The sequence below is a fragment of the Sinocyclocheilus rhinocerous genome, unplaced genomic scaffold (assembly GCF_001515625.1).
Source record: "Sinocyclocheilus rhinocerous isolate Xijiao unplaced genomic scaffold, SAMN03320098_v1.1 scaffold650, whole genome shotgun sequence".
Taxonomy (NCBI): domain Eukaryota; kingdom Metazoa; phylum Chordata; class Actinopteri; order Cypriniformes; family Cyprinidae; genus Sinocyclocheilus; species Sinocyclocheilus rhinocerous.
Window position 1 is genome coordinate 68,834 of NW_015638019.1, and position 25,006 is coordinate 93,839.

At 38.2% G+C, this 25,006-nt stretch overlaps 2 protein-coding genes across 7 annotated transcripts in view; one reads left to right on the forward strand and one right to left on the reverse strand.

Moving 5' to 3' along the window:
• Window positions 1–7,387, forward strand: part of LOC107749344 (bone morphogenetic protein receptor type-1A-like) — a 45,744-nt gene extending 38,357 nt beyond the window's left edge. For 3 of the 5 annotated variants that reach the window (XM_016564453.1, XM_016564452.1, XM_016564454.1), the window contains 10 exons: window positions 1,163–1,334; window positions 1,439–1,541; window positions 1,625–1,724; window positions 2,084–2,180; window positions 2,456–2,591; window positions 3,661–3,853; window positions 4,112–4,409; window positions 4,536–4,711; window positions 4,823–4,953; window positions 5,739–7,387. In XM_016564453.1, the coding sequence (XP_016419939.1) occupies window positions 1,163–1,334; window positions 1,439–1,541; window positions 1,625–1,724; window positions 2,084–2,180; window positions 2,456–2,591; window positions 3,661–3,853; window positions 4,112–4,409; window positions 4,536–4,711; window positions 4,823–4,953; window positions 5,739–5,864 (1,532 nt within the window). In that variant the 3' untranslated portion in view covers window positions 5,865–7,387. Of the gene's footprint in view, window positions 1–1,162; window positions 1,335–1,438; window positions 1,542–1,624; window positions 1,725–2,083; window positions 2,181–2,455; window positions 2,592–3,660; window positions 3,854–4,111; window positions 4,410–4,535; window positions 4,712–4,822; window positions 4,954–5,250; window positions 5,347–5,738 lie in introns of those variants that run through there. The other 2 variants (XM_016564455.1, XM_016564456.1) reach the window with 2 other exon arrangements.
• Window positions 7,388–8,145: 758 nt separating this feature from the next.
• LOC107749343 (multimerin-2-like) lies at window positions 8,146–19,878 on the reverse strand. Of its 2 annotated transcripts, XM_016564451.1 has the most exons (8): window positions 19,542–19,878; window positions 16,810–16,932; window positions 16,628–16,734; window positions 16,371–16,451; window positions 15,527–15,628; window positions 10,676–11,094; window positions 9,082–10,573; window positions 8,146–8,874 (listed from the first exon to the last, which is right to left on the reverse strand). In XM_016564451.1, exons 1-8 carry the CDS (start codon window positions 19,802–19,804, stop codon window positions 8,456–8,458), a joined length of 3,006 nt encoding a protein of 1,001 aa, XP_016419937.1. In that variant the 5' UTR covers window positions 19,805–19,878; the 3' UTR covers window positions 8,146–8,455. The 2 variants fall into 2 exon arrangements, with proteins under 2 accessions (XP_016419937.1, XP_016419936.1); XM_016564450.1 differs by lacking the exons at window positions 15,527–15,628; window positions 16,371–16,451; window positions 16,628–16,734; window positions 16,810–16,932; window positions 19,542–19,878 and adding an exon at window positions 12,437–12,893.
• Window positions 19,879–25,006: the final 5,128 nt, after the last annotated feature.

Consider the following 25,006-nt stretch of genomic DNA (forward strand, 5'->3'; position numbering starts at 1 on the left):
AATTCACTAAACTAAAAATGAAAATAAATTAGAACAAAAGCACAGAGTTGTGTTAGGCTATTTTGATTACCCCATTATTCAGTCACTACAGTCAGTGCTATCATAAAAATAGACTTACTTGTAGGTTTAAAATTTTACATGTCACATTTATTGTCCAACTACAAATATTTCAGCGAAATGTATATTTTAGTCAGAAGTATTGCGCTCCTATTTAATTGAGCTGTGTCTGTTTGGCGCGCATGCTCACTGAAGTCTGTGAAGTTTAGCGGAGAATCCCAAAACAGAAGGCTCATGCACTTCTGACAGAAAAATTGACATATTTCCATGGCTTTCTAACATGTACAGATGGAGAATATACCTGTGAAATGTAAGTTGTGCATTCAGGAAGACAGCACATTAAATCTCAAATATCTCAAACACATTAAACAGCACAAGTAGCCTAGCGTCTCTGTCAGCGGCACATGCAGCCTTTCTGTCAGATCATCTGACGGGGCAAGCCGCTTAAACTAATATGCGAAACGAAACTATAAACTATGTCTTACCAGCTTTTAAAGGACTTAATATGAAGCTTGTCACATGTTTAGAACAGTTTGGATTATGCACTTTCTCCGCAGCAGCTCAGTCTGTGTCCTCCGCTATATTTTCAGATGTGCTCGTATCAAACTACTGTATATCAATATAAACGGTATTGCCTCACATCAAATCGCTTATAAAGAAAATATTGATATATCGTACAAACTCGATATACCGCCCAGCCCTAATATATATATATATCGATATGTATAGCTTATAAAGTACAAAATCTCTGTATAGGTATATATTATGTGTATATTTTTTTCTTTCTTTCTTTTTCTTTCTTTCTATCTTTCTTTCTCATTTCTGTGAATCAAGACTAGAGCTTTCAAGCTTCAAAAATGATGTAACAACATTATAAAAGTATAATAAAAAATAGTGCATAAGGTTCATACATTATATTCCAAGTCCTAAGACTGCAATTTATGCGTACGCATATATTCATGTTTGGCTTGGTTTTGATTTTCAGTTTCACTGCTTCAATAAAATGGTTGATATGACTCAATGTTTGCACAATGATGATTCTGTCAGAGACTGTTAAATTTTTAGGCAGTCTAAAATCTAGTTTCCCGTATTTCAATTCTTCTAGGTGGGCAGAACCCAGACTACATGCTTCACGGCACTGGGGTCAAGCCCGGATCAGATCCAAAGAGACCACTGTCAGGGGACGGGTTCACCGTGGCCCCAGAGGATGCTGCCCGCTTCCTTAGCTGCTACTGTTCAGGCCACTGCCCCGAAGATGCCACAAACAACACCTGCGAGTGAGTACACCGTGTGCTTTTCCTTCTGTTCACAACAGCCACTTTCCACTTTCCTCACCCAAATGTGCACACTGTGATTAAATGGTCTTTTTGTGTTTACGCAGCACGAACGGCCAGTGTTTTGCTATCATAGAGGAGGATGAGCATGGCGAGGCTATCCTCACCTCTGGCTGCATGAAGTATGAGGGCTCCCACTTCCAGTGCAAGGTAATACATGAACAGGAGGGTGAAGAATAAATGCTTAAGTGCTGAGACATTATCATTGACTGAATGTGCTTATTGTTGTGCAGGACTCTCCTAATGCTCAGACCAGACGGACCATTGAGTGCTGTTCCACTGATTTCTGTAATAGAGACCTTCAGCCCACACTTCCACCTCCTATTCCAGGAAGTTAGTAGCACTTCACTTAAGAACAACCTAAATATAATAAATACTGTATATGTATTTGTGTCTATATATACACTTGTGTTCAAAAGTTTGGAGTCTGTAAGATTTTTGAAAGAAGTCTCTTTTGCTTTTATTTAATCAGTAATACATTACACAATTTAAAATAATGATTTTTGTTTAGTTTAGTTTAGTTTTTTTGTAATATTTTAAAATGTAGTTTATTCCTGTATTGGCTAAACTGAATTTTTAGCAGCCATTACTTCAGTCTTTAGTCTTCAGTGTCTAATATGCTGATTTGGTGCTCAAGAAACATTTCCTATTATTATCAGTTTTTAAAACTCTGTGATCTCATTGTAATCCAGAGCCTCAGTTATGGAACGCCCACTTGCTGGCCTTTCTGATCTCCGTGATGGTGTGTTGCTTCACTTTGGTGGCCATAACTGTGGTGTGTTACTACAGGTGAGACTTTTATTTCATAATGACATGTTTATCCAGCTGAAATGAATGAAAGATGCACCTCAGTCTGTTAATTATTGACCAGCACACTGATAACACTGGCAGAGGCACACCTGTTTAAGATAGTCAAGTAAATTTAGCACCTTTTATGCTTGACCTTAATGCATGGATATATACTGTGTCTCTTAGTAATAAGTAACTGATCCCTTTGTGGAAGGCTTCTGTGATGTAACATCATATTGAAGGTGATTATATGCTTTGTGTGGCTGTTTGATCAGGTATAAGCTGCAGACAGGACGGAGACGGTACCAGAGAGATCTGGAGCAGGACGAGGCCTTCATCCCTGCAGGAGAGTCTCTCAAAGATCTCATTAGTCAGTCCAGCACTGGCTCCGGTTCAGGGCTCCCCCTGCTGGTGAGGCACCATTTCTGAACATGTTTTTCATTATAAGAACATGGTTTTAAAGGTCATTGAAAACCAGTAAATATCAGAGAATTGTGGTTTTCAGTTATAAAAAAAAAAAGTCAGGGAAAGGTAATGGAAATTTCTTTAGTAATTATAAATGTTTGTAGTTGTGCACAGATCTAAAATATTTTATTGACCAGAAAATTAGTTTTGTGTTTTGTTTTGTTTTGAAAATCATTATCCAGTAGGGGTGTAACGGTACACGTATTTGTACCGAAAATTTTCAGTTCAGGTCTTTCAGTTCGGTACGCATATGTACCGAACAAATCATTCCATTTTTTCAGGAAATTCAGACAATAAATGCCGTTTCAACGCTTTTTTTAAGGGGTGACATATCACCGTATATACTAACGGCGGAGCTCGATAATTTTTATCACTATTTTATTACTATTACTATTTTATTACTATTTTTATACTTTATTACTATTTTTAATGCAAAATATTCATGAATGAACATCTCACCCCTCACATAATTGCTCAGTTAGTGTTAAAAACAATTTACATGTTTGCATACAATTTTTAAATTTGAGTGTTGAATATTATAGTTAAAAATAAATAGTAATTGAATTTAAGTTTGGGCTCTGTTGTTAATTGTAAACTTATAGCAATATAAAAGAGCTCCCTATAGTTTAGAGCAGAAGCTGATGTAGATTTTTATCTCTAAGAAAATTAATTATAATTGAATTTATTTAAAGAAAGAGCAATTTGTTCAGTAAACCATTGTTAAATTAAAAATTTAATTTTTCCTCCTGCTGTACCGAAACCATACCGAACCGTGATGTTAAAACTGAGGTACGTACAGAACCGTCATGTTTGTGTACTGTTACACCCCTATTATCCAGTAATCACAAATTGCTGAAAATGTCATGAAACTGAAAACATCATAAATTCATTGGTCAGAAGGCGTGGGAACCCTTGACAAATGGTTTTGCAACTTTTGTTGGCTCGGAACGGTGAAATATTTTGATTTCTGATACATGGTTGTCCAGTTTTCTAATTGTCCAATGTCGATTCACAGGTCCAGCGCACCATTGCCAAACAAATTCAGATGGTACGTCAAATCGGGAAGGGGCGGTATGGAGAAGTGTGGCTTGGTCGCTGGAGAGGAGAAAAGGTTGCGGTGAAAGTGTTCTTTACCCGTGAAGAGGCTAGTTGGTTCAGAGAGACCGAGATTTACCAAACGGTGCTCATGAGGCACGAAAATATACTCGGTAGGTTCCATCACAAAAAAAAGGCCAAAGACACTGAGTAGGGACACACATTATATTGTATATATGCATTTAAAATAATCATTATCGATGTACAGAGTCAAACACATGTTTCTATTCAAAATATTATCATATTAAGGGACAATGAAACATTTAGCTGGTTCATGGTAGTTTTTTTTGTAGTTTTGTACCCTGATATAAAACATTTACAAATTTCATATTTTATTTACATTAACACTTATTTTTCCTATCTTGCTCCAGGCTTTATAGCTGCAGATATTAAGGGCACGGGAGCGTTCACTCAGCTTTTCCTCATCACAGACTACCACGAGAATGGTTCTCTCTATGACTATCTGAAATACACCACCCTGGACACACAGGCTCTGTTGAGGCTGGCCTATTCTGCAGCCTGCGGCCTGTGCCACCTCCACACAGAGATCTACGGTACGCAGGGCAAGCCTGCCATCGCTCACAGAGACCTGAAGAGCAAAAACATCCTCATAAAGAAGAATGGCACCTGTTGCATCGCTGATCTGGGCCTGGCTGTGAAATACAACAGGTGAAGACACTCTTGCAACACACACTCAGACATGCATGCAAACACACCAGCAACGTAAAAAAACATAATTGAAGCATACTTTATTTACAGCTAGTATGCAATCATGTGCATTTGCTTTTATTTTAGTGATACCAATGAGGTGGATGTCCCTCTGAGCACAAGGATGGGCACACGGCGGTACATGGCACCAGAGGTCCTGGATGAGACCCTAAATAAGAACCAATTCCAAGCGTACATAATGGCTGATATTTACAGCTATGGGCTCATTGTTTGGGAGATGGCCCGCCGATGCGTGACAGGAGGTTAGTTTATGTGGGTTATGTCAGTGTATGTGAGATTAAAATGTGTACACATTTCAAAGCATGTTTATGTGATGGGTTTGTTTTAATAATGGCATTTTCTTTTATGTGCAGGTATTGCTGAGGAGTATCAGTTGCCATACTGGGACATGGTACCTTCAGAACCGTCCTACGAGGACATGAGGGAAGTGGTGTGTGTTAAAGGCATGCGACCAGTGGTGTCTAATCGCTGGAACAGTGACGAGGTAAGATCTAGCATTGCAGTTTAGTTCAACAGCGCTGTTAAAATTTTTTGAAAACTCAAAAGACAGAAACAAACAGTGTTGCATGATCCTTCAGAAATCATTCAAATATGCTAATGTGGTGCTCATGAAACATTTCTTAATTCAGAATTCTTTGAATAGTAAGTTGAAACGAACAGCGTTTATATGAGAGAGAATTTTTTAACAATCTACAAATCTTCAAGTAAAAAGTCAATCTTATCTGTTTATAAAAACTTAATTTTGTCAACATGTATGAATACATTTGCCATGAGGGAAGTGGTGTGTGTTAAAGGCATGCGACCAGTGGTGTCTAATCGCTGGAACAGTGACGAGGTAAGATCTAGCATTGCAGTTTAGTTCAACAGCGCTCAGTTAAAATTTTTTGAAAAACTCAAAAGACAGAAACAAGCAGTGTTGCATGATCCTTCAGAAATCATTCAAATATGCTAATGTGGTGCTCATGAAACATTTCTTAATTCAGAATTCTTTGAATAGTAAGTTGAAACGAACAGCGTTTATATGAGAGAGAATTTTTTAACAATCTACAAATCTTCAAGTAAAAAGTCAATCTTATCTGTTTATAAAAACTTAATTTTGTCAACATGTATGAATACATTTGCCATAAAGTTGATCTCATTCCTAAAATGCCACAAAACTTTTGATTTCATGGGTTTTTTAAAACATCACTGCTTTGTAACTGACTATTTTATAGTTGTGTAAAATGCAACCCTAAAACAATAGTTTTTTTGTTTTTTGTCTCCACACAGTGCTTACGGGCCATGCTAAAGCTCATGTCTGAGTGCTGGGCACACAACCCAGCCTCTCGCCTCACAGCTCTTCGAGTCAAAAAAACACTCGCCAAAATGGTTGAATCACAGGATATCAAAATATGATCAGTTTTCCCTCCAATGCCAGTCTGAGAGAAATCATGGAGATATTTATGCTCACTTTTATGAATTATTGCCTCAGTTCCTAAACAGACCTGTGGGAGTGCTGCTGAGCAGAACATTTGCCTCCTTGTCTGGCTGTGTTTCATTGCCCTGTTGCAGTAATGCTCTTAGTGTCATGTAGCACCCTCTGCTGGACTGTATGTGCCATAGTGCATCCACGAGGAGCTAAGGACAACTGCTCTGCAGGCATCGGTACTCTCATCCTCCCCATTGCCACCATTTTTCCTTCTTCAGATGCTCTTTTATATATTGGGAGAGATTCGAAGAGCATATGGTGCTTTCTGTGAAAGCTGTGTAATACGATACGTCTGTATGGAGGAGTGGCATGGTGCCAGCAGTGATGGAGCCGTTTGGGAGAAGGCTTGACGACTGACCCCTCTGTTATTGACTGAGTTGAGAGGTGGACATATTTGGGGTGATATAATATGCTTGGGATATGCTCCAGTGTGGTTAGCGTCCCAAAATGGCAACTTTGCATTTGGATCATGTGCAGCTGTGGCCACTGAAACATCAAAAGTGAACAGACCCTATTTAATTCAAATGACCTATATTATATGTATAAAACAAAAAAATGTCCCGTTACTACATATTGATATTTTAATTAATAACCTTTTGGAAAAAAATTTCCTTCAACTGCTTTCCTTTCTGAGAATCTGTCCAAAAAAGAGTGTTAGCAATAAGGTTTTCTAGTTGAAACCTTCCCATTTTCTGAAGACTGGGAATGTATTCACTATTAGGAATAGAAAGTTCAGGTATAATGACAGGAGTAATGTGATCATTACTCCAGCTCTGGCCTGAAGAATTGAAGTACCACCGATCAAATATTACCAACACCGCCGCCATACAAGATCTATTCATCTAGAAAATATGGTGACTTTCAATCTCTCAGAATGGCAGATCTGATCTGGCTTATTGCAGGTGTGTCGGTGCAGATGTATGCCCACTGCTCCCGAATGCCTCATAAATGTTGTTGTATTTTATCCAATAGCCTTCGAGTCAACCTCACTATATCACATCTGATTCATCAGTGTCAGGTTGGATTGCTGTTTTCAATGCCTCATTTAAACAGTTTTGCCTTGAATCTAATGTTGTGACGCTTGGGAATCATATGACTCATAAATGTCTAATGTGATAGAATAATGCAAATGCATGTGCTATTTATTCATGTCATGTCATATAGTATAAATTACTGTGGTAAGATATTTTTACTTGCAGGACTATTAACACTGTTCTTGCAACTGACATTCTCAATGCTTTTACAGTGCAGCTCAACCTTTCAAATACTAAATTTATGACTTCAAGATGAAATTCTACATTTAATGACTTCCTATGAAAGTGTGGGTGTGAATTATCATTATTTGTCATTTCTATAATGTGTAAAACTAGACCCTTTGTATGTAATTTACTGAAAAGTCAGGACAGGCGACTTTAGTTCAACTTTCATATACATGAAAATACTTTTTTTTCATAACTTTTTTTTTTCAGAAATAAGATTGTGAATGCTTTTTTTTTTTTTTTTTTTGAAAGAGCGTAATCTCAAACTTAAATCACACAACAATGCATTATTAGCACTTGTGGAAAATACAGGTTTAATTTCAAAACCAGGGTCCTTTGTCTGAAAAAAATCAATAAAATTGGTCATTCCTGCCTTCAGGAATGTTATATTATTTAAATAAGTTGTTATAGCAATCTGAGAAATATAAATCATACAGGTACAAAACCCTTTACTTTGCATTGAAGATTCAGATATCCCATTGCTTGTGTGTCTTTTCTAAATGTTTGGGCTGCAGTTGTCCTCAAGCCTATTCTGTCCATTGCAACCATGCCAGTTACTTTGTAAAATCATATTTGAACTAATTTAAGCTCATATGTCTAGAGAAATGACTACACAATGTTTTTGTCTTAATTGTTTAATATGTAAGGAAACGTAAAATGGCCTGAATAATATGAACTTTGTTTTAATTGTGCACAACATCTGGTTTTAAGAGAGGTGCCTTATGTTTTCCAAGAAAAGCTGTTCTGTACACAGAATTAGTCCAATGTATCAATTTTTAAGTAAATTACCTTATTTTAGTACACAATCATTATGGGGTTTTTTTCTTCTTGATTGACATTTGCGTTGAATGTGATCAAACTGAATGAAGGAATTGCTGGACTGTCTCCCCCTTATTTCTTTAACTTACCATGTTTCTCAGTATTATTCCAGAATCAGTTACAAAACATAATATTTCAACAAGTACTTTTTGTGTATTCCTTGCCTTATTATTAGATCCTCCACATTTTAAAGATCAACAGAAGGGCTGGTGGTATCTAAATAATTCTGTTATATAACTGTCTCCCCCTTATTTCTTTAACTTACCATGTTTCTCAGTATTATTCCAGAATCAGTTACAAAACATAATATTTCAACAAGTACTTTTTGCACCTTCAAGAAGAGGCTTCATGCATACAAAATACAGCATGTCTGGCAGTGACGCACAGTGCGTCAGACTCAGACGTATCCTCCCATGCTTCTGTCACTCACCCAGTTCTCTTCACACCATGTCCTTGTGCTCTGTAATGAAGAGCAATAGTCCAGACAGTGTGTTGTCCCCAGGCTGCGCTTTTCGTAATGATCCATGCATCAATTCTAATGTAACTGTCTCCCCTTGCTGAAGTTCCAGCAGGGAGGCTCGGCTCACTGGTCCCATTTTCTCCCCTTGTTCCTGTCTGAGAGAGGCCACTGGAACTCCGCTGCGCTTTAATACAGCCAATGAAAGACCTCTCTCAAAGTCTAAGGTCACTAAAAAGAGATAGAATCCAGTCTCAGGGGCCTGGTACACCCCTGATGTAGGATTAAAAGTACCACCATAGTTCACAGCTACGTTTTTCGATGTGAGCTCCCCATTTGGTCCTCTTTTGTAGTCCAGGGTTGTGATGAACACCACGGGGGAATGTGGTAACCAAGCATGTTCTGAAGAGATAAAATTATTTTGATGATTTTTAGGTAAAAAAATGATCATTTTCAGTTAGAGGAAAAATGCTTTGTCATGATGTAGTTTTAGTGTTGTCCACTGAGGGGCAGTGTTGTATGTACACTATGCAGGTCTCTCAGTATCAAAAAACTTCATTCATGTTCAAAATTAATGGCAAATGAAATAAATGTAGTAAGATCTCTTACCTCTTTCACTGTATCTTTTGCTTCGCTCACTGGAAGACTTTTCTTCTTTTTTGATCTGGTCTTCTTGCTTTAGACTCCCCCTTCTTCTCTTTCCTTCTTTTTTTCTCACCAGTCTCCAAACTTCATCTAGATTCAGGTTTCTGGTCGAGCTGATCAGTTCTTCCGTATTACTGAACAGTTTTCGAAACATTCTCAAATGATCCACCAGGTTCTGACGTAGGGATGCTATATCTGCCTGCAGTTCTACAACAGAACCACCAGGTGGCGCAGTGCAGTTTCCACAGCGTTCTTCCAGCATGGCTATTCTACCTGCTAATTGCTCCACCTCTTTTCCCAGACTCCAGAAGTCACTGACTGAATAATCCACATCCTCCTCTCCAGTCGAAGTGTCTGGTAAAGAGGACTGGTAACTTTCAGGGCCCCTCACCTGGTTATTTGTACCAGTCCCCTCTAAGTATGCCACTGGGTCATCGCTATTCATTTCATCTCCATCAGGATGCTTTCTCCAAAGGGAGGCCAGAATCCTATCATGTGTCTCAATCTTTTGCTGCATCACATCCATTTTCTGTAAAAGATCTGGGATACTGAGGTCTTTCTTTTGGTTGTGTGACCAGCGTGTGAATTCCAGGACCTCCTCTCCGAGTAGCACTTCCAGGACTTCAGAGTGGCGTATGGCATCGTTCAGGAGGGAAGAGAAGGTGGCTGATAGGCCTTGAATTTCATTCGACTTGTCTTTGTCCCGCTGCCTCAGGCCTCGGATCTCCTGCTGGCTGTCAAGGAGTGAAGCCTGTAGCTGGGACATGCTGTCTTGAAGACTCCTGCTTCTGCCCTGCTCAAAGGCCAATGATTCCTTTATGTTCAGCAGGCCCTGATGAAGATCCTCCATTTCGGTGACCTGATTCCTTTCTAGATCTGTCTCCTCAAGTGCAAGTTGGTTCTGTTTGGCTAACTGTGTCACATTAGCCACCTCCAGCTCCAACCTAGCTAGTGAACTGCCAATCGACTTGCAGCTACAGGCCTGCTCTTCAACTGCTGAATAATTTTTTTGTAGTTGTTGATAGATGTTGTCCAGGTCAAGCTCAATTTCTCTCAACTGACCTTCGTGTGCACTTAGGTTAGCTGTAAGCTCACCAACGCTGTTGAGCACCCTGACACGAGTAGCCTCCACCTCCAGACCAGTCTCTGCAAAGTGGACCTCAGTTCGTTGTTTGACCTCCTCTAGGCTCTGTTCCAGGTCCAGTAGGTCTCTTTGCAAAGCCCGGACCGCTCCATTAGAGTCCTTAGAAGTCTCAGACAAGCTGCTGAGCTTCGCAGAGTTACTTTGTGCCTTCTCATCTAGTCGAGTGATGGCCTCCCACACTCCTGACTCCTGTGTTGGCTGGCCTCCGCTCGGATTGACAAACTCGGCACGTTCTCTCTGCAGTGCCCCTTCCAGCTTCTTCTGGCCAAGTCTCACCTCCTCAACCAATTCAGTTAGAGACTGGAGATTCACCTGTTGGTATAACACAAAATATATTATATATTAATTTATGCACTTTTTTATGTGTTAGTTTTTTTGAGTAATCATTTCAAGTAGTCCTAGTGAATTAATGACCTGTGCATCCTGACTTTGACTGATCTGATCATCCATTTCTTCCTTCAGTTTTGTTAGGTTGTGTTTCAGCAGTTCTTGCTGGACCTGAAAGGCCCTCTCAAACTGGTCTTTCTGTGCGTCCAATTGGGTTTTCATTTGACTGATCTGGAGATGGCTGTACTCTAGTCTTTGCTCGATAGGTCCGCTATGATCTTCGCCTCTGGTCATGGGCCTGTGTTCTTCCTGTTCCATCCGCAACTGCTGCAAGTCCTGAGACAATGCTTCCACCTCACTGGACAGATGTGTCAGAGTTTGATTGAAGCTTTCCAGCACTGGTTGAAGCTGACTCATCATAGTTGACATTAACTGATGCATCGACAGCAGAATGGATGAATCAAGGAATGGCAAAGGCTGAGAGGTAGGGATCCCTTCTCTGGCACCTGGAATATTGATAACAAGCCACTTTAATGTAAAGACTTACAATTTTTATACTTTTCAGATGTTAATTAGTGAAAACTACGGTGGACCAGTAGTGCACAACGCAACGAAATCTCCACAACACAACGAAATCTCTACAACACAACGAAATCTCTACAACACAACAGAAACAAGCCGCAACATAACAAAATTAGCACAACACATCGGAAACAAGCCGCAACACAACGGAAGCAAGTCGCAACACAACGGAAACAAGCCACAACACAGCAAAATTAGCACAACACAACGAAATTAGCACAACACAAGGCAAGCAAGCCGCAACGCAATGGAAACAAGTTTCAACACAACAAAAACAAGCCACAATACAATGGAAACAAGCCAAAACACAACAAAATTAGCACAATGCAACGAAAACAAGCCACAACACAGCGAAATTAGCACAACACAATGGAATCAAAACGCTTAACACAGCAAAATTAGCACAATGCAACAAAAACAAGCCACAACACAACGAAACTAGCACAACACAACGGAAACAAGCCACAACACAGCAAAATTAGCACAACACAATGGAAACAAGACGCTTAACACAACAAAATTAGCACAATACAACAAAAACAAGCCACACAACACAACGAAACTAGCACAACACAACGGAAACAAGCCACAACGCAATGAAATTAGTCCTATGCATTGTGTTGTGGAGATTTTATTTTGTCACGCACTACTGGTCCACCGTAGAAAACAGTGGATATATCAGCATATTGATTCCTCACACAGCTACAGAAATAGCTTTAAATCGCTGAGCTCATGCAGACAGTCTCCCTGCCAGAACCCTAGTCTCTAGAGGATATGACTGTGCCTGACGGGCCCTGCATGAGCTTTTATGGTGTTTTCATCAGGAATTACCCTTTCCTTACAGGCCTCCTAAACAAACACATCTCACTATGTCACTGAATATCTGACTTTCTACAGCTAATGCATTTTTGATGGATGTTCCTTTATAGACTGTATTTGCATTTAAACGGAATGAGCTCAGTGGTTATAGATAACATTTTCTTTGAATGAGGCTAGACTCCAGGAGAAGCTATAAACCTCTTTTTAATCATCTATTCTATGACTCATCTTGAGCATGTGGTTCACTGATGACTTTTTGCCCTGTGTCCTTCCGTCTGTGGGTGATTACATCATGGTGGAGTTTGTTTATAAGAAAGAGAGGATATCCTCCAGAAGATGTCATTGTTTAAGTAGTCAAGCCATTCACATTTGAATAGTGAAATCTCACATGCCTACTGTAATGTGTCAGTCTAAATGTTCTTCCTGCATGCTGATTTTGCAGCTTACCAACAGTACTCTGGTTTGGTGAATAACCATGATTAGGAGCCTCCTGCATGGGTTTGTCAGCCCATTTTGCATCGTCCAATTGGCCAGTCCCCATTTTACCTCCTAAAGAAGAACAAACACATTTTGTTTGGAGAGAGAATGTGGGAAGGAAGTTAACCAGAACATTTTGAGTTTGAGGGTAAATATTGGGCCCACGTATATGCCTAGTTGAGGGGTTATTTTAGACCTTAAAGATTTTCCAACATCTAATCTAGAAGATTACAGTGCTTAAAATGCTTCACAAATGTTATATTTAATGACCCAATATATTATGAAACCAAATATTATTTTTTACTAAGAATGTTTTTTTATGATATGAGGCTTAAAATATTTGGCACAGGAGACTGTTGTAAACAAACACATCGACATCAAAGTTTAAGTAAAATATTACATTGACTAATGTGATTTAAACTGCAAGAGTGATGAATGGATTATAGGATACCTTTTAAAAAGACACACAGACCTATTCTACACAGGAAACAAAGGCATGAGAGCACAAAGGATGGCTTCTAGGAAAATGTCCTGCCATCAAAAAATTCACCTGCCAGATATTTTGGATATGTGGAAAACATGACTTTAAGTTGTTGTTATTCTTAAACATGATTGTTGCTTTTGCGTGCTGGCATAGGGCACTGTTTCTCCAGCTATCCAGTGCCAGCTGACTCTCCGTTTCCTGTTGAAGGACACTCACTGAGCCAAAGGCCTGCTGGATATTTCCTCTGTTTGTCAGAGAGGTTGTTTTCAAAAAAAGCAACCTTGCAGAAAAAGGAAAGGTATGAAAGGTTAAAGGTAAAGCCAGCCTTGCCCAAAACAACAGACTTGCCTGAGCTGCCATTGTCATTACTATCAGACTTTAAAGCATGCGTCTCATCCTCTGGAGGTCTGTCTGGAAAAGATAGATAAAGAGGAAGCAACAGATGAGTCACCAAAACTGCATGGACTACTCAACTGATGTTTTCCTTTGAAAGTAGCCAAAGACCAACACGCATATTCCTAACATATTGTATGTGTACATCTGTGTAAAATGACATTGAAATTGAACGTATTTGCATGCAATGTTACCTTTTTCCAAGCAGTTGTGTCCTCCATATCCTGGGCAACACATCCAGTGCATAGAAGAGAGTGCTATCTGCTTCTGCTTGTATACAGGCGGTGAGGACTGCCTATACCTAATGATCACCATCATCAACATCCAGAAAGCAAAGCATAGTAGAAACGTATGATCTGAGGTTTATGTGACTCACATGATGAGTTGACAGTCAGGAGCTCCATCAGAACAGGGGTTCACAGATTTCACAGTCTGAGTCTTCGTAGCGCAGAGTACAGCTGTGGTGACCATACGGTGATTTACATACGCACACCAGTTTCTGGCAGGAGACAGAAGGTTTGGGAAGATAAAACATAGAATAAAAGAAGAAAGACGAGGGAAAAGTGAAAGTTGAGAGCAAAGATTACAAGCGATCACAGTCTGATGAAGATATATGCTCTTGAACCCCTGTTTCTTCCTGTTGTACCCTTTCCAACTTGCTCAGGGCTAGATATAATCGCTGAGCAAACGGTTTTATATGCCGTTCCACTGGCAAGTTCATTATGTTTGTTTTTAGCTTTCTGTTGTATCAGAGAGAATCTGATGAGCCCACATTGATTACGATGTCTACACATCCTCAATCTTATTTTGGCAAGTCTGTGCTTTTCTGTGGTGTGGTATTTCGTAAACATACAGTAAAGTATATTTTGTGAAAAATGACCCAGTTAGAGAAGTTGTCACACACTAAAAGGTGTGTTTGGTGGCAACTCTTCTCAATTGCTCAAAAGTTGTGTAATAGCATTTTAGTGGCCTCATTTCCCAACAGTGATTAACACTATAATTGCTGATAATGTATAAACCGTGTTGAATGAGCACAGAGTGCTGTTCTCATTTTGAACATTATAAGAGCTGACAGAAAAGTATATAAACAGGATTTTCCATGTCAGTTCTCTTTCTTTCTGCTGCCTGTGTTGTTCATGCACAGTTTATTCCCCTCAAATGACTTGGATGCTTTTCTTAGAGGCTGTTCAACTAGCACAACACAACGGAAACAAGCCACAACACAGCAAAATTAGCACAACACAATGGAAGGAAGTTGCAACGCAATGGAAACAAGTCGCAACACAACAGAAACAAGCCACAACACAGCAAAATTAGCACAACACAATGGAAGGAAGTTGCAACGCAATGGAAACAAGTCGCAACACAACAGAAACAAGCCACAACACAGCAAAATTAGCACAACACAATGGAAACAAGACGCTTAACACAACAAAATTAGCACAATACAACAAAAACAAGCCACACAACACAACGAAACTAGCACAACACAACGGAAACAAGCCACAACGCAATGAAATTAGTCCTATGCATTGTGTTGTGGAGATTTTATTTTGTCACGCACTACTGGTCCACTGTAGAAAACAGTGGATATATCAGCATATTGATTCCTCACACAGCTACAGAAATAGCTTTAAATCGCTGAGCTCATGCAGACAGTCTCCCTGCCAGAACCCTAGTCTCTAGAGGATATGACTGTGCCTGACGGGCCCTGCATGAGCTTTTATGGTGTTTTCATCAGGAATTACCCTTTCCTTACAGGCCTCCTAAACAAACACATCTCACTATGTCACTGAATATCTGACTTTCTACAGCTAATGCATTTTTGATGGATGTTCCTTTATAGACTGTATTTGCATTTAAACGGAATGAGCTCAGTGGTTATAGATAACATTTTCTTTGAATGAGGCTAGACTCCAGGAGAAGCTATAAACCTCTTTTTAATCATCTATTCTATGACTCATCTTGAGCATGTGGTTCACTGATGACTTTTTGCCCTGTGTCCTTCCGTCTGTGGGTGATTACATCATGGTGGAGTTTGTTTATAAGAAAGAGAGGATATCCTCCAGAAGATGTCATTGTTTAAGTAGTCAAGCCATTCACATTTGAATAGTGAAATCTCACATGCCTACTGTAATGTGTCAGTCTAAATGTTCTTCCTGCATGCTGATTTTGCAGCTTACCAACAGTACTCTGGTTTGGTGAATAACCATGATTAGGAGCCTCCTGCATGGGTTTGTCAGCCCATTTTGCATCGTCCAATTGGCCAGTCCCCATTTTACCTCCTAAAGAAGAACAAACACATTTTGTTTGGAGAGAGAATGTGGGAAGGAAGTTAACCAGAACATTTTGAGTTTGAGGGTAAATATTGGGCCCACGTATATGCCTAGTTGAGGGGTTATTTTAGACCTTAAAGATTTTCCAACATCTAATCTAGAAGATTACAGTGCTTAAAATGCTTCACAAATGTTATATTTAATGACCCAATATATTATGAACCAAATATTATTTTTTTCTTAAGAATGTTTTTTTATGATATGAGGCTTAAAATATTTGGCACAGGAGACTGTTGTAAACAAACACATCGACATCAAAGTTTAAGTAAAATATTACATTGACTAATGTGATTTAAACTGCAAGAGTGATGAATGGATTATAGGATACCTTTTAAAAAGACACACAGACCTATTCTACACAGGAAACAAAGGCATGAGAGCACAAAGGATGGCTTCTAGGAAAATGTCCTGCCATCAAAAAATTCACCTGCCAGATATTTTGGATATGTGGAAAACATGACTTTAAGTTGTTGTTATTCTTAAACATGATTGTTGCTTTTGCGTGCTGGCATAGGGCACTGTTTCTCCAGCTATCCAGTGCCAGCTGACTCTCCGTTTCCTGTTGAAGGACACTCACTGAGCCAAAGGCCTGCTGGATATTTCCTCTGTTTGTCAGAGAGGTTGTTTTCAAAAAAAGCAACCTTGCAGAAAAAGGAAAGGTATGAAAGGTTAAAGGTAAAGCCAGCCTTGCCCAAAACAACAGACTTGCCTGAGCTGCCATTGTCATTACTATCAGACTTTAAAGCATGCGTCTCATCCTCTGGAGGTCTGTCTGGAAAAGATAGATAAAGAGGAAGCAACAGATGAGTCACCAAAACTGCATGGACTACTCAACTGATGTTTTCCTTTGAAAGTAGCCAAAGACCAACACGCATATTCCTAACATATTGTATGTGTACATCTGTGTAAAATGACATTGAAATTGAACGTATTTGCATGCAATGTTACCTTTTTCCAAGCAGTTGTGTCCTCCATATCCTGGGCAACACATCCAGTGCATAGAAGAGAGTGCTATCTGCTTCTGCTTGTATACAGGCGGTGAGGACTGCCTATACCTAATGATCACCATCATCAACATCCAGAAAGCAAAGCATAGTAGAAACGTATGATCTGAGGTTTATGTGACTCACATGATGAGTTGACAGTCAGGAGCTCCATCAGAACAGGGGTTCACAGATTTCACAGTCTGAGTCTTCGTAGCGCAGAGTACAGCTGTGGTGACCATACGGTGATTTACATACGCACACCAGTTTCTGGCAGGAGACAGAAGGTTTGGGAAGATAAAACATAGAATAAAAGAAGAAAGACGAGGGAAAAGTGAAAGTTGAGAGCAAAGATTACAAGCGATCACAGTCTGATGAAGATATATGCTCTTGAACCCCTGTTTCTTCCTGTTGTACCCTTTCCAACTTGCTCAGGGCTAGATATAATCGCTGAGCAAACGGTTTTATATGCCGTTCCACTGGCAAGTTCATTATGTTTGTTTTTAGCTTTCTGTTGTATCAGAGAGAATCTGATGAGCCCACATTGATTACGATGTCTACACATCCTCAATCTTATTTTGGCAAGTCTGTGCTTTTCTGTGGTGTGGTATTTCGTAAACATACAGTAAAGTATATTTTGTGAAAAATGACCCAGTTAGAGAAGTTGTCACACACTAAAAGGTGTGTTTGGTGGCAACTCTTCTCAATTGCTCAAAAGTTGTGTAATAGCATTTTAGTGGCCTCATTTCCCAACAGTGATGACCGCTATAATTGCTGATTATGTATAAACCGTGGGCTGTTCTCATAAGAGCTGACTGAAAAATACATAAACGGGATTTTCCATGTCCGTTCCCTTTCTTTCTTTCTGCTGCATGTCTGTGTTTTCATGCACAGTTTATTCCTCTCAAATGACTTGGATGCTTTTCTTAGAGGCTGTTCTCATGGCATGGGTTTCTGCATATGCATCCATGTTCCAAGTTTTTATTGTGTTTCTATGGGACATATGATGCATTTTTGAACTCTGTGACGTTTCAGCATTCCGTGTCAAAGGATCAGCGTTTTGAGATGGCTTGTAAAAACACTTGAACTTTGAAAACATGTTTCTATTCTTTTCTAGCTCTTTTCAAATGCAAGAACACGTCCTGTATGAACGACCCCTTACTCATGCTTTTTCTACTGACCTTCCTTTGTGCATCCGCTGCAGAAACAAAGAGATTAGATAGCGGTGGGCTGTCCTGTTTCCTCTTGTTGCCACCTTGAACCATATAGTCCCTTTGTCCAGTAAAACATCAGCCCCTATTCAGACACTGATTCGGTCATAGTTTGGCTGAATGCTCTCCTGTCTGCCGCTTTATGGCTTTATCATTAATCTGTCTCCATGTACCCACATCTGAACATTCTTCATCAGTCTACCTTTCTTTCATTTTTACCCCTCTTTTATCTCTTTTATTTTCCTTTAAACACCTAAACACTTTTGATTAGCACTCCTCCTATGTCTTTTCTGGACACAGCTGTTGCTCATATTCTTTTGTTCTGGTCCAGACTAAAAGGTAAATGCCCTTGAAAACTGCTGTAGGGGTACCTTTCCTCTGCCTCACTTTTATGCTGTACTGAGCATGCTCAGTCCGGTCTAATTCCTCTCTCATTGAATCTCATCCTCAAGAAATCAGCATAGAGCTCCCAAAGAGAGTTAATGTGCGTGTTACCAATACTAAAATATCAGCTATCACATTTGAGAGAAGTGGACAGCTAAACATTTGCATGAATATATTGGATTTCACACTGAGTTGGAACTCAGTCACTCTATAATACTTTCCCACCAATTGTTTCAGATTAGATCACTGAAGCTCTAACTTGTATTTTCATTGTAAGATTACTGTAATCAAGCCTCCCGGGCAACTTCATTTCAGAACAAAAGGAGAATACAATGGACTTTAGCCAATGTTAACGGCATATTTAATATTGAAACTAATGAAAACAAGACTGTGTGGGATACATGTACAGTCTGTTCAGTGGGTTGTACTGTTGTATACTGTAGTGTTGGTTGTTTAACCAAATAAATAAATGAATAAAATTCCAGAGCACATATAAAACCAGTCACACATGATTAAACATTTGAAAAAGTTTAATCTTAAATGCTTTAAAAATTAATTGTGTAGACAAAACAGAAGAAATCTATATATGAATTACAAATACAATTTGAATTACCTTAAAAAATACATTTTATAATTCAGAATTTATTACAAAAATTACTATTATTTTTTATACTATATGATTTTAATAACATGTTTTAAATGTATTTATTTATATATTTAATTAGTTAGTTAGTTAGTTATTTTTTATTATTTTATTTTTCATGAATAGGTTGGGCCAGACAGAGAAAGAAAAGCAGCTAACAAGTGGAAAAGCATCCCAGGATGCACCTCATTAAGCAGAAAAAAAATTATTACATTTGTGATCTCAAGTAGACGCTCGGCTACTTTGATTTGGAAAAAATTTAAATATTAAATTGTGATTTATTACATTTTGATTTATAACCGCTTTTGTTAACTATCATTTCTATTTTAATTTGAGTTCAAGTTGTTTCATAGTTTTGACTTTAGTATTATTCTACAATGTGGCAAGTAATAATAATAATAATAATAAAATTGGTGTTCCAGATGTCTGACTAGTAGTGTAAAAGAAGAAAACAAGGGTTATGAAAATTAGAGGTGAAGGTCAAACAAGACAAATATATTAACAAATTTACAAATACAACAAATATATTCTTCACACCTTTTTTATCACTCATGTCAAATTAAATATTCTCACCTGAGTCACACAAAATTGTATATACAGTTATAGATACATATGGTTTGAAATATGTCAATTTGACTCACCCTCTCTGTGCAGATGGATGTACAGTCTCTCTTGAGGGGGGTGCTGAGTTTTGAGGTTTGCCCTCTGAAGGCTTCGGGATGCCGTGATGTTCATGTGGCAAGGGTAGGTGAGCTGTCCCAAAGGTGCCAGAAATTTGCTGTGCCCTTCCTCTAGTCCCCACAGTCTCTTCTTCCTCCACGTCAGGGTCCCTGGCCCTCACCTCACTGTGGCAGCTCAGAGAGTTCAGCACGGCCAACAGCAACAGAGGCAGAGTTTGGGTCATCTTGCTTTCCAGAGGTACTGAAAGTTTTCCTCCGGATGGCAGTTTTTAAAACTAGCCTTAAACAATCCTGGAAACTCCCCACCCCTCTCTCCTTCTCTCTCGCTCTCTCTCTCTCTCTCTCTCTCTCTGTCCAAACCAGCCGGTATCCTCACCAGCATGCCTCTCTCCCCACCCTCTCAGTTCCCACTCCCCCTCACTCTCCCTGGACAGTATCAACACCCTCCAACAATCGGAGGAAATCTGCTGCTTGTTAACAACCTTAAATCCATGTATTGCGCTACTTGCAAAGTTACAGCTCCCTTTCACACTCAAGCTCACACATTGCAGTGTCATGCATGATGCTTGTTTACAAGAAAATAGATTTTTTGTTTTATACTCAAGTTTGGAGTTTCATGTTTATACCTTTATGTATTCAAATCCTTGACCTGGTCATTGTTAGCACCATGCTCTACCAGTCAATGTTAATTCCTTTTACTTATTTAGTCTTTGGTTTATACACTAAACAATAAATGTACAATAAGGTTCAATTCATTAAAATCAGTTACTGCTTTAGGTGTAATGAACTAACAGTGAACAAAAAGATCTAGATTGTTTTTGTTAGTTCACAATATTAAAATGAACTAATAATCAACTAAAATTTTCACCCATTGAACTTCATTGTAAAGCACTACTTAAGGCTGTCATGCGTTGGTGAGACAAAGGCCCGTTCACACAAAGAATAATAATTATAAAGATAACTATATTAGCGTCCACACCAATGCATGATAACATTCTGTTTATTATAAGTATTGACTGCAATTGTCATCTGGCACTTTAAATACTCCAGCTCTTTAAAGCATGACGGATTCTGATTGCTGTCAATGTTTTTATCGTTCATCAGCTGGAAAAAAATCACTGCAATTCCAACAATGTTGTATTCCTCTGTGCTGTCATTGTTACAGTGATGCTCGTTTTTTAAACCATTTTTTACATTTCTAACCATTTTTAAAATGATATCTTTATTGTTATGGCGTAAACAGGCATTACGTTCTTCAAAATCAAGGTTTTCACAGTGACGCCATGAAAGAATCATTTGGGTTTGCGAAAGAACCTTTCAGTGAACAGTTCTTAAAAGAACCATTATTTTCCTAGTGTAAAGAACGTTTTAATCATCTAAGAACTTTTTTCCAATGTAATAAACCTTTTGTGCAATGGAAAGATTCCAGGGATATTATATACTATATTTGCATGGATCCATAGATGGCTATAAAGAAACTTTATTTTTAAGAGTGTACATTTCATATTTTTTGGCGCAAAAATTGTGTTTGCAGAAGAAAGAAAAAAAAAAATGAAATGGATGTCAGCACAGCTATATATATGCTATGGTTCCAGTCCAGAGATTGTCTGCAGTGATAAATGACTAGAGTTTTTATAACACACAAGAGCCCTTGTTCTTAGCGCTGACCCCATTCCGTAAACCATGCCTCCCAAACTCCATTTTCGGAGCAGACTTCAGCTGCTCTTTCTCAGCCTGGAGTGAAAACATCCCACCTACCAAGAGGTCACACTAGAATTAGACTGATTGAGGTGGGGGTTTACACAGAGAGAATGAGTTACTGTCAAACTAAGAAGGCATTTTCTCTGTGGTGTGGTGGTCCTCTCTGGCTTCATGTCTGCGCTTGACTGCCTCAACAGTGCGCAGCTCAGCTGTGACAACAAACATGGGGTCTCCTGGGCCGGTCACTCCAAGCCCAGCAACCAGCGCTCGGCCTGTGCTTCACAACGTGGCTTCCTGCACTCTGACCACAGACTTCCTGTCTGTTCAAATCTGTTAGGCTGACTCAACCTTGACCAGAAAAGAGGCTGTTTGCTTACTTAAGAGTAGGGGGATGATATTATCTACTCTTATTATCTAATAATTTTTTGGGATGTCGAGATAAGAGGGGCTTTTAGTGTAGGACATTTAAATTTCGAAAATAAGTAGTGTAAAACTAACCTTCAAAAGCTTTGACATATGTGACCCTGGAGCACAAAAGCAGTCTTAAGTCGCTGGGGTATATTTGTAGCAATAGCCAACAATACATTGTATGGGTCAAAATTATCCATTTTTCTTTTATGTCAAAAATCATTAGGATATTAAGTAAAGATCATGTTCCCTGAAGATATGTTGTAAATTTTCTACCGTAAATATATCAAAACTTAATTTTTGATTAGTAATATGCATTGCTAGAACTTCAGCTTTAAATGTGATTTTCTCAGTATTTTGATTTGGTTTTTTTGCACCCTTAGATTCCAGATATTCAAATAGTTGTATCTCAGCCAAAAATTGTCCTATCCTAACAAACCATACATCAATGGAAAGCTTATTTATTCGCTTTTAGCTTTGAGATGCATACATATAAAAAAATGTACCCTTATGACTGGTTTTGTGGTCCAGGGTCACATATGCGAGGAAACATTTAGCTGAAAACTACTTGTCTTTAACAAATAAGTGTCAAATGGCTGAGCAACAGTAGCTTGGTATTGATGTTTGTTTTTGTTTTTTTGTTTTTTTTTGTACTTACTTTTACTAAAGAGTAGATTCACATGGAATCTACACAGGCAGAGATTTACAGAATTAAAGGGTTAGTTCGCCCAAAAATGAAAATGTTGTCATTAATTACTCACCCTCATGCTGTTCCAAACCCATTAGACCTTTGTGCATCTTTGGAACACAAATTAAGATATTAAATGTAATAAAGACATTGTTAAAATAGTCCATGCGACATCAGTGGTTCAACCGTTATGTTATGAACCTACGAGAATACTTTTTGTGCGCAAAGAAAACAAAAATAACTTTATTCAACCATTTCTTCTCTTCCGTGTCAGTCTTTGATGCACGTTTACGACAGTACCTCAATGCATTATGCACCTTATTTTTGTTTTCTTCGTGGACAAAAAGTATTCTCATAGCTTCATAAAATTACGGTTGAACCACAGATGTCACATGGACTACTTTAACAATGTCCTTGCTACAAATTAAGCACAATATCAACCTAAATTTTTTCAGACTCTGTCCTTTCATTTGCTTTAGTTGTAAGTGTGATCAGTGCCTGATGTCAAATTAATCCCAATGGGAAATCCCAGCATGAAGAAAACCAGTGTATGTTTACCATAAAAACATGTTCTGACTGGCATGTGTTTGCTTGCAGTAGAGGAACAGAGAACATCTGGTGTATTCACCTGCAAAGCACTGGCAGGAAGGTGAGATGCATTCGGATGTATTTCTGTGTGATATTTTTGCACCGTGTTACTCTGTTGAATCTGATCCTTTGAGCTCTTCTGACAGCACGATATCAGCTTATTCTCAGCTCTCTGTTATGTCATGCTGGCAGAAGAACTGTTTACATATAGACTACACAGCAGTCTACGGCCTGATAAATGCTTCTGTTCTCTGCATGTTTGTTATGTTAAATACTGACGATCATTTCCCAGCTGGTGAGATAGCAACACCACTTTCAATCTGAATCCTTGCTTACCTCCTTCTTTACTATGTGCTTTTCCGATCAGTTATAGTCTTGTTTTTGTCATTTTTGCACTCAAAGAGTGAATTAATACTTTATTAATGATGATATTCATAGTCATGAATTCATATATGTGTTGCATGTCATTCCACATCAGACTGGTAACTGCTGTAGAATGTCATGCTTGGGCCAGAGTATGTCATTCATTCATAGCCTGTAAACTCTTTAATCCCGCATGGAAACAGCTGACCATGTGACGTACAGTGGAGTGGGAGAGCGGCCCTGTCTGATCCCATCAGAGATTACTGCTCTCAGGCCTCAGCGCTCCTTCACAGCTTCTATTTCCTGTGTCAGCCATCATCCTGTGATCCTTAACCAATCCACAGCCACCAGGTGGGTTGGTATTTGTTATCCTCACCCAATCAGATTGCATCACACCACAGAATTCTTGCTGAGTTGTGATTTTCAGCTGACAATTCAAAATATTTTTAGCATGGAAAGTAAGGAATGATTCAGCTGTTTTTGTTAGATTTTTTTTTTTTTTTTTTTACATTCCGATTTGCAGGTCTGCAGCAAATATAATACACCCCCAAAACTTTGATATTAACTCTATATATGTCAACAACAACATTCTATCCTCATAATAAAGCTAAATATTAGGTCCATTATATTCAATTAACATGCTATATATCTATATAATTTAATATATCCTCTTAATTAAAAAAAAATTAAACGTGTGTGTGAATGTGTGTGTGTGTGAGTGTGTTTGTTTGTATAATAAAATATTAAAATACAAATGTATATCACATTGTATTACCATTTATATTAAAATATTATGTTTAAATAAAAATGTTTTCATAAAAAATAAATGTATGAACACATATATTTATGTATGTATAATAAAATATTAAAATACAAATGTATAACACATTGTATTAACATACAGTATACTTTATATTAAAATGCATATTATTTCAATATTTTACTATTACGTGTGTGTGTGTGTGTGTGTGTAATACATTATATGAATTTATGTAATAAAAATGGTAAAATACTAATTTATATAATTAATTTACTATTTACATTATATTAATATTATGGCCTCGTAATAAAGGTAAATGTATGCTATATTGTATTAACATGCTATACATTTAATGTACATAATATATTTAATAGTGTGTGTATAAAATTAATACAAATACAAATATATTTCATTAGATACAAATTAAATACAGATATATTGCATATATATATATATATATATATATATATATATATTACAATTATATACATTACACATATAATATTATATACATATTACACAAATATATTTTTACTGTTGTTATGGTAATTTCCTTCGTTTACTGTGGTAATAGTAAAGTGTATATTTTCATGGGACTGATAAGAATGTTTGTACAAATAAATTATTCAAATGAATTCCCAAAAATAAAGGAATAAACAACCAGGCTTTGAGGGAGGACGCATGTCCCCAAGGTGCAAGAGGATGGCAATAATTGTAAGAAGCATCTGGTTTTAATGCACTGCTGGCTAGAGCGTAATAAATATGTAATCAGTCTGTTCGACATTGCTGTGAGAGGCAATGCGTGTCTGCTGTGTGTGTGTGCACACAGGGTAAAATAATGCAGCATTGACAGTGGTAATAATAGCTGTGTTCTATAAAGGTCTCTGCAATTATTCCCAATAGATCTAATGCAGATGT

Excerpts from the sequence above, each read along its gene's own strand:
- LOC107749343 (XM_016564451.1), bottom strand. The coding sequence starts at position 19,804 with ATGACCCAAACTCTGCCTCTGTTGCTGTTGGCCGTGCTGAACTCTCTG. Across the intron at positions 16,933-19,541 it reads CATCCATCTGCACAGAGAGG|AAACTGGTGTGCGTATGTAA; the intron begins GTGAGTCAAATT and ends GTCTCCTGCCAG. Across the intron at positions 10,574-10,675 it reads GTCAAAGTCAGGATGCACAG|GTGAATCTCCAGTCTCTAAC; the intron begins GTCATTAATTCA and ends TTATACCAACAG.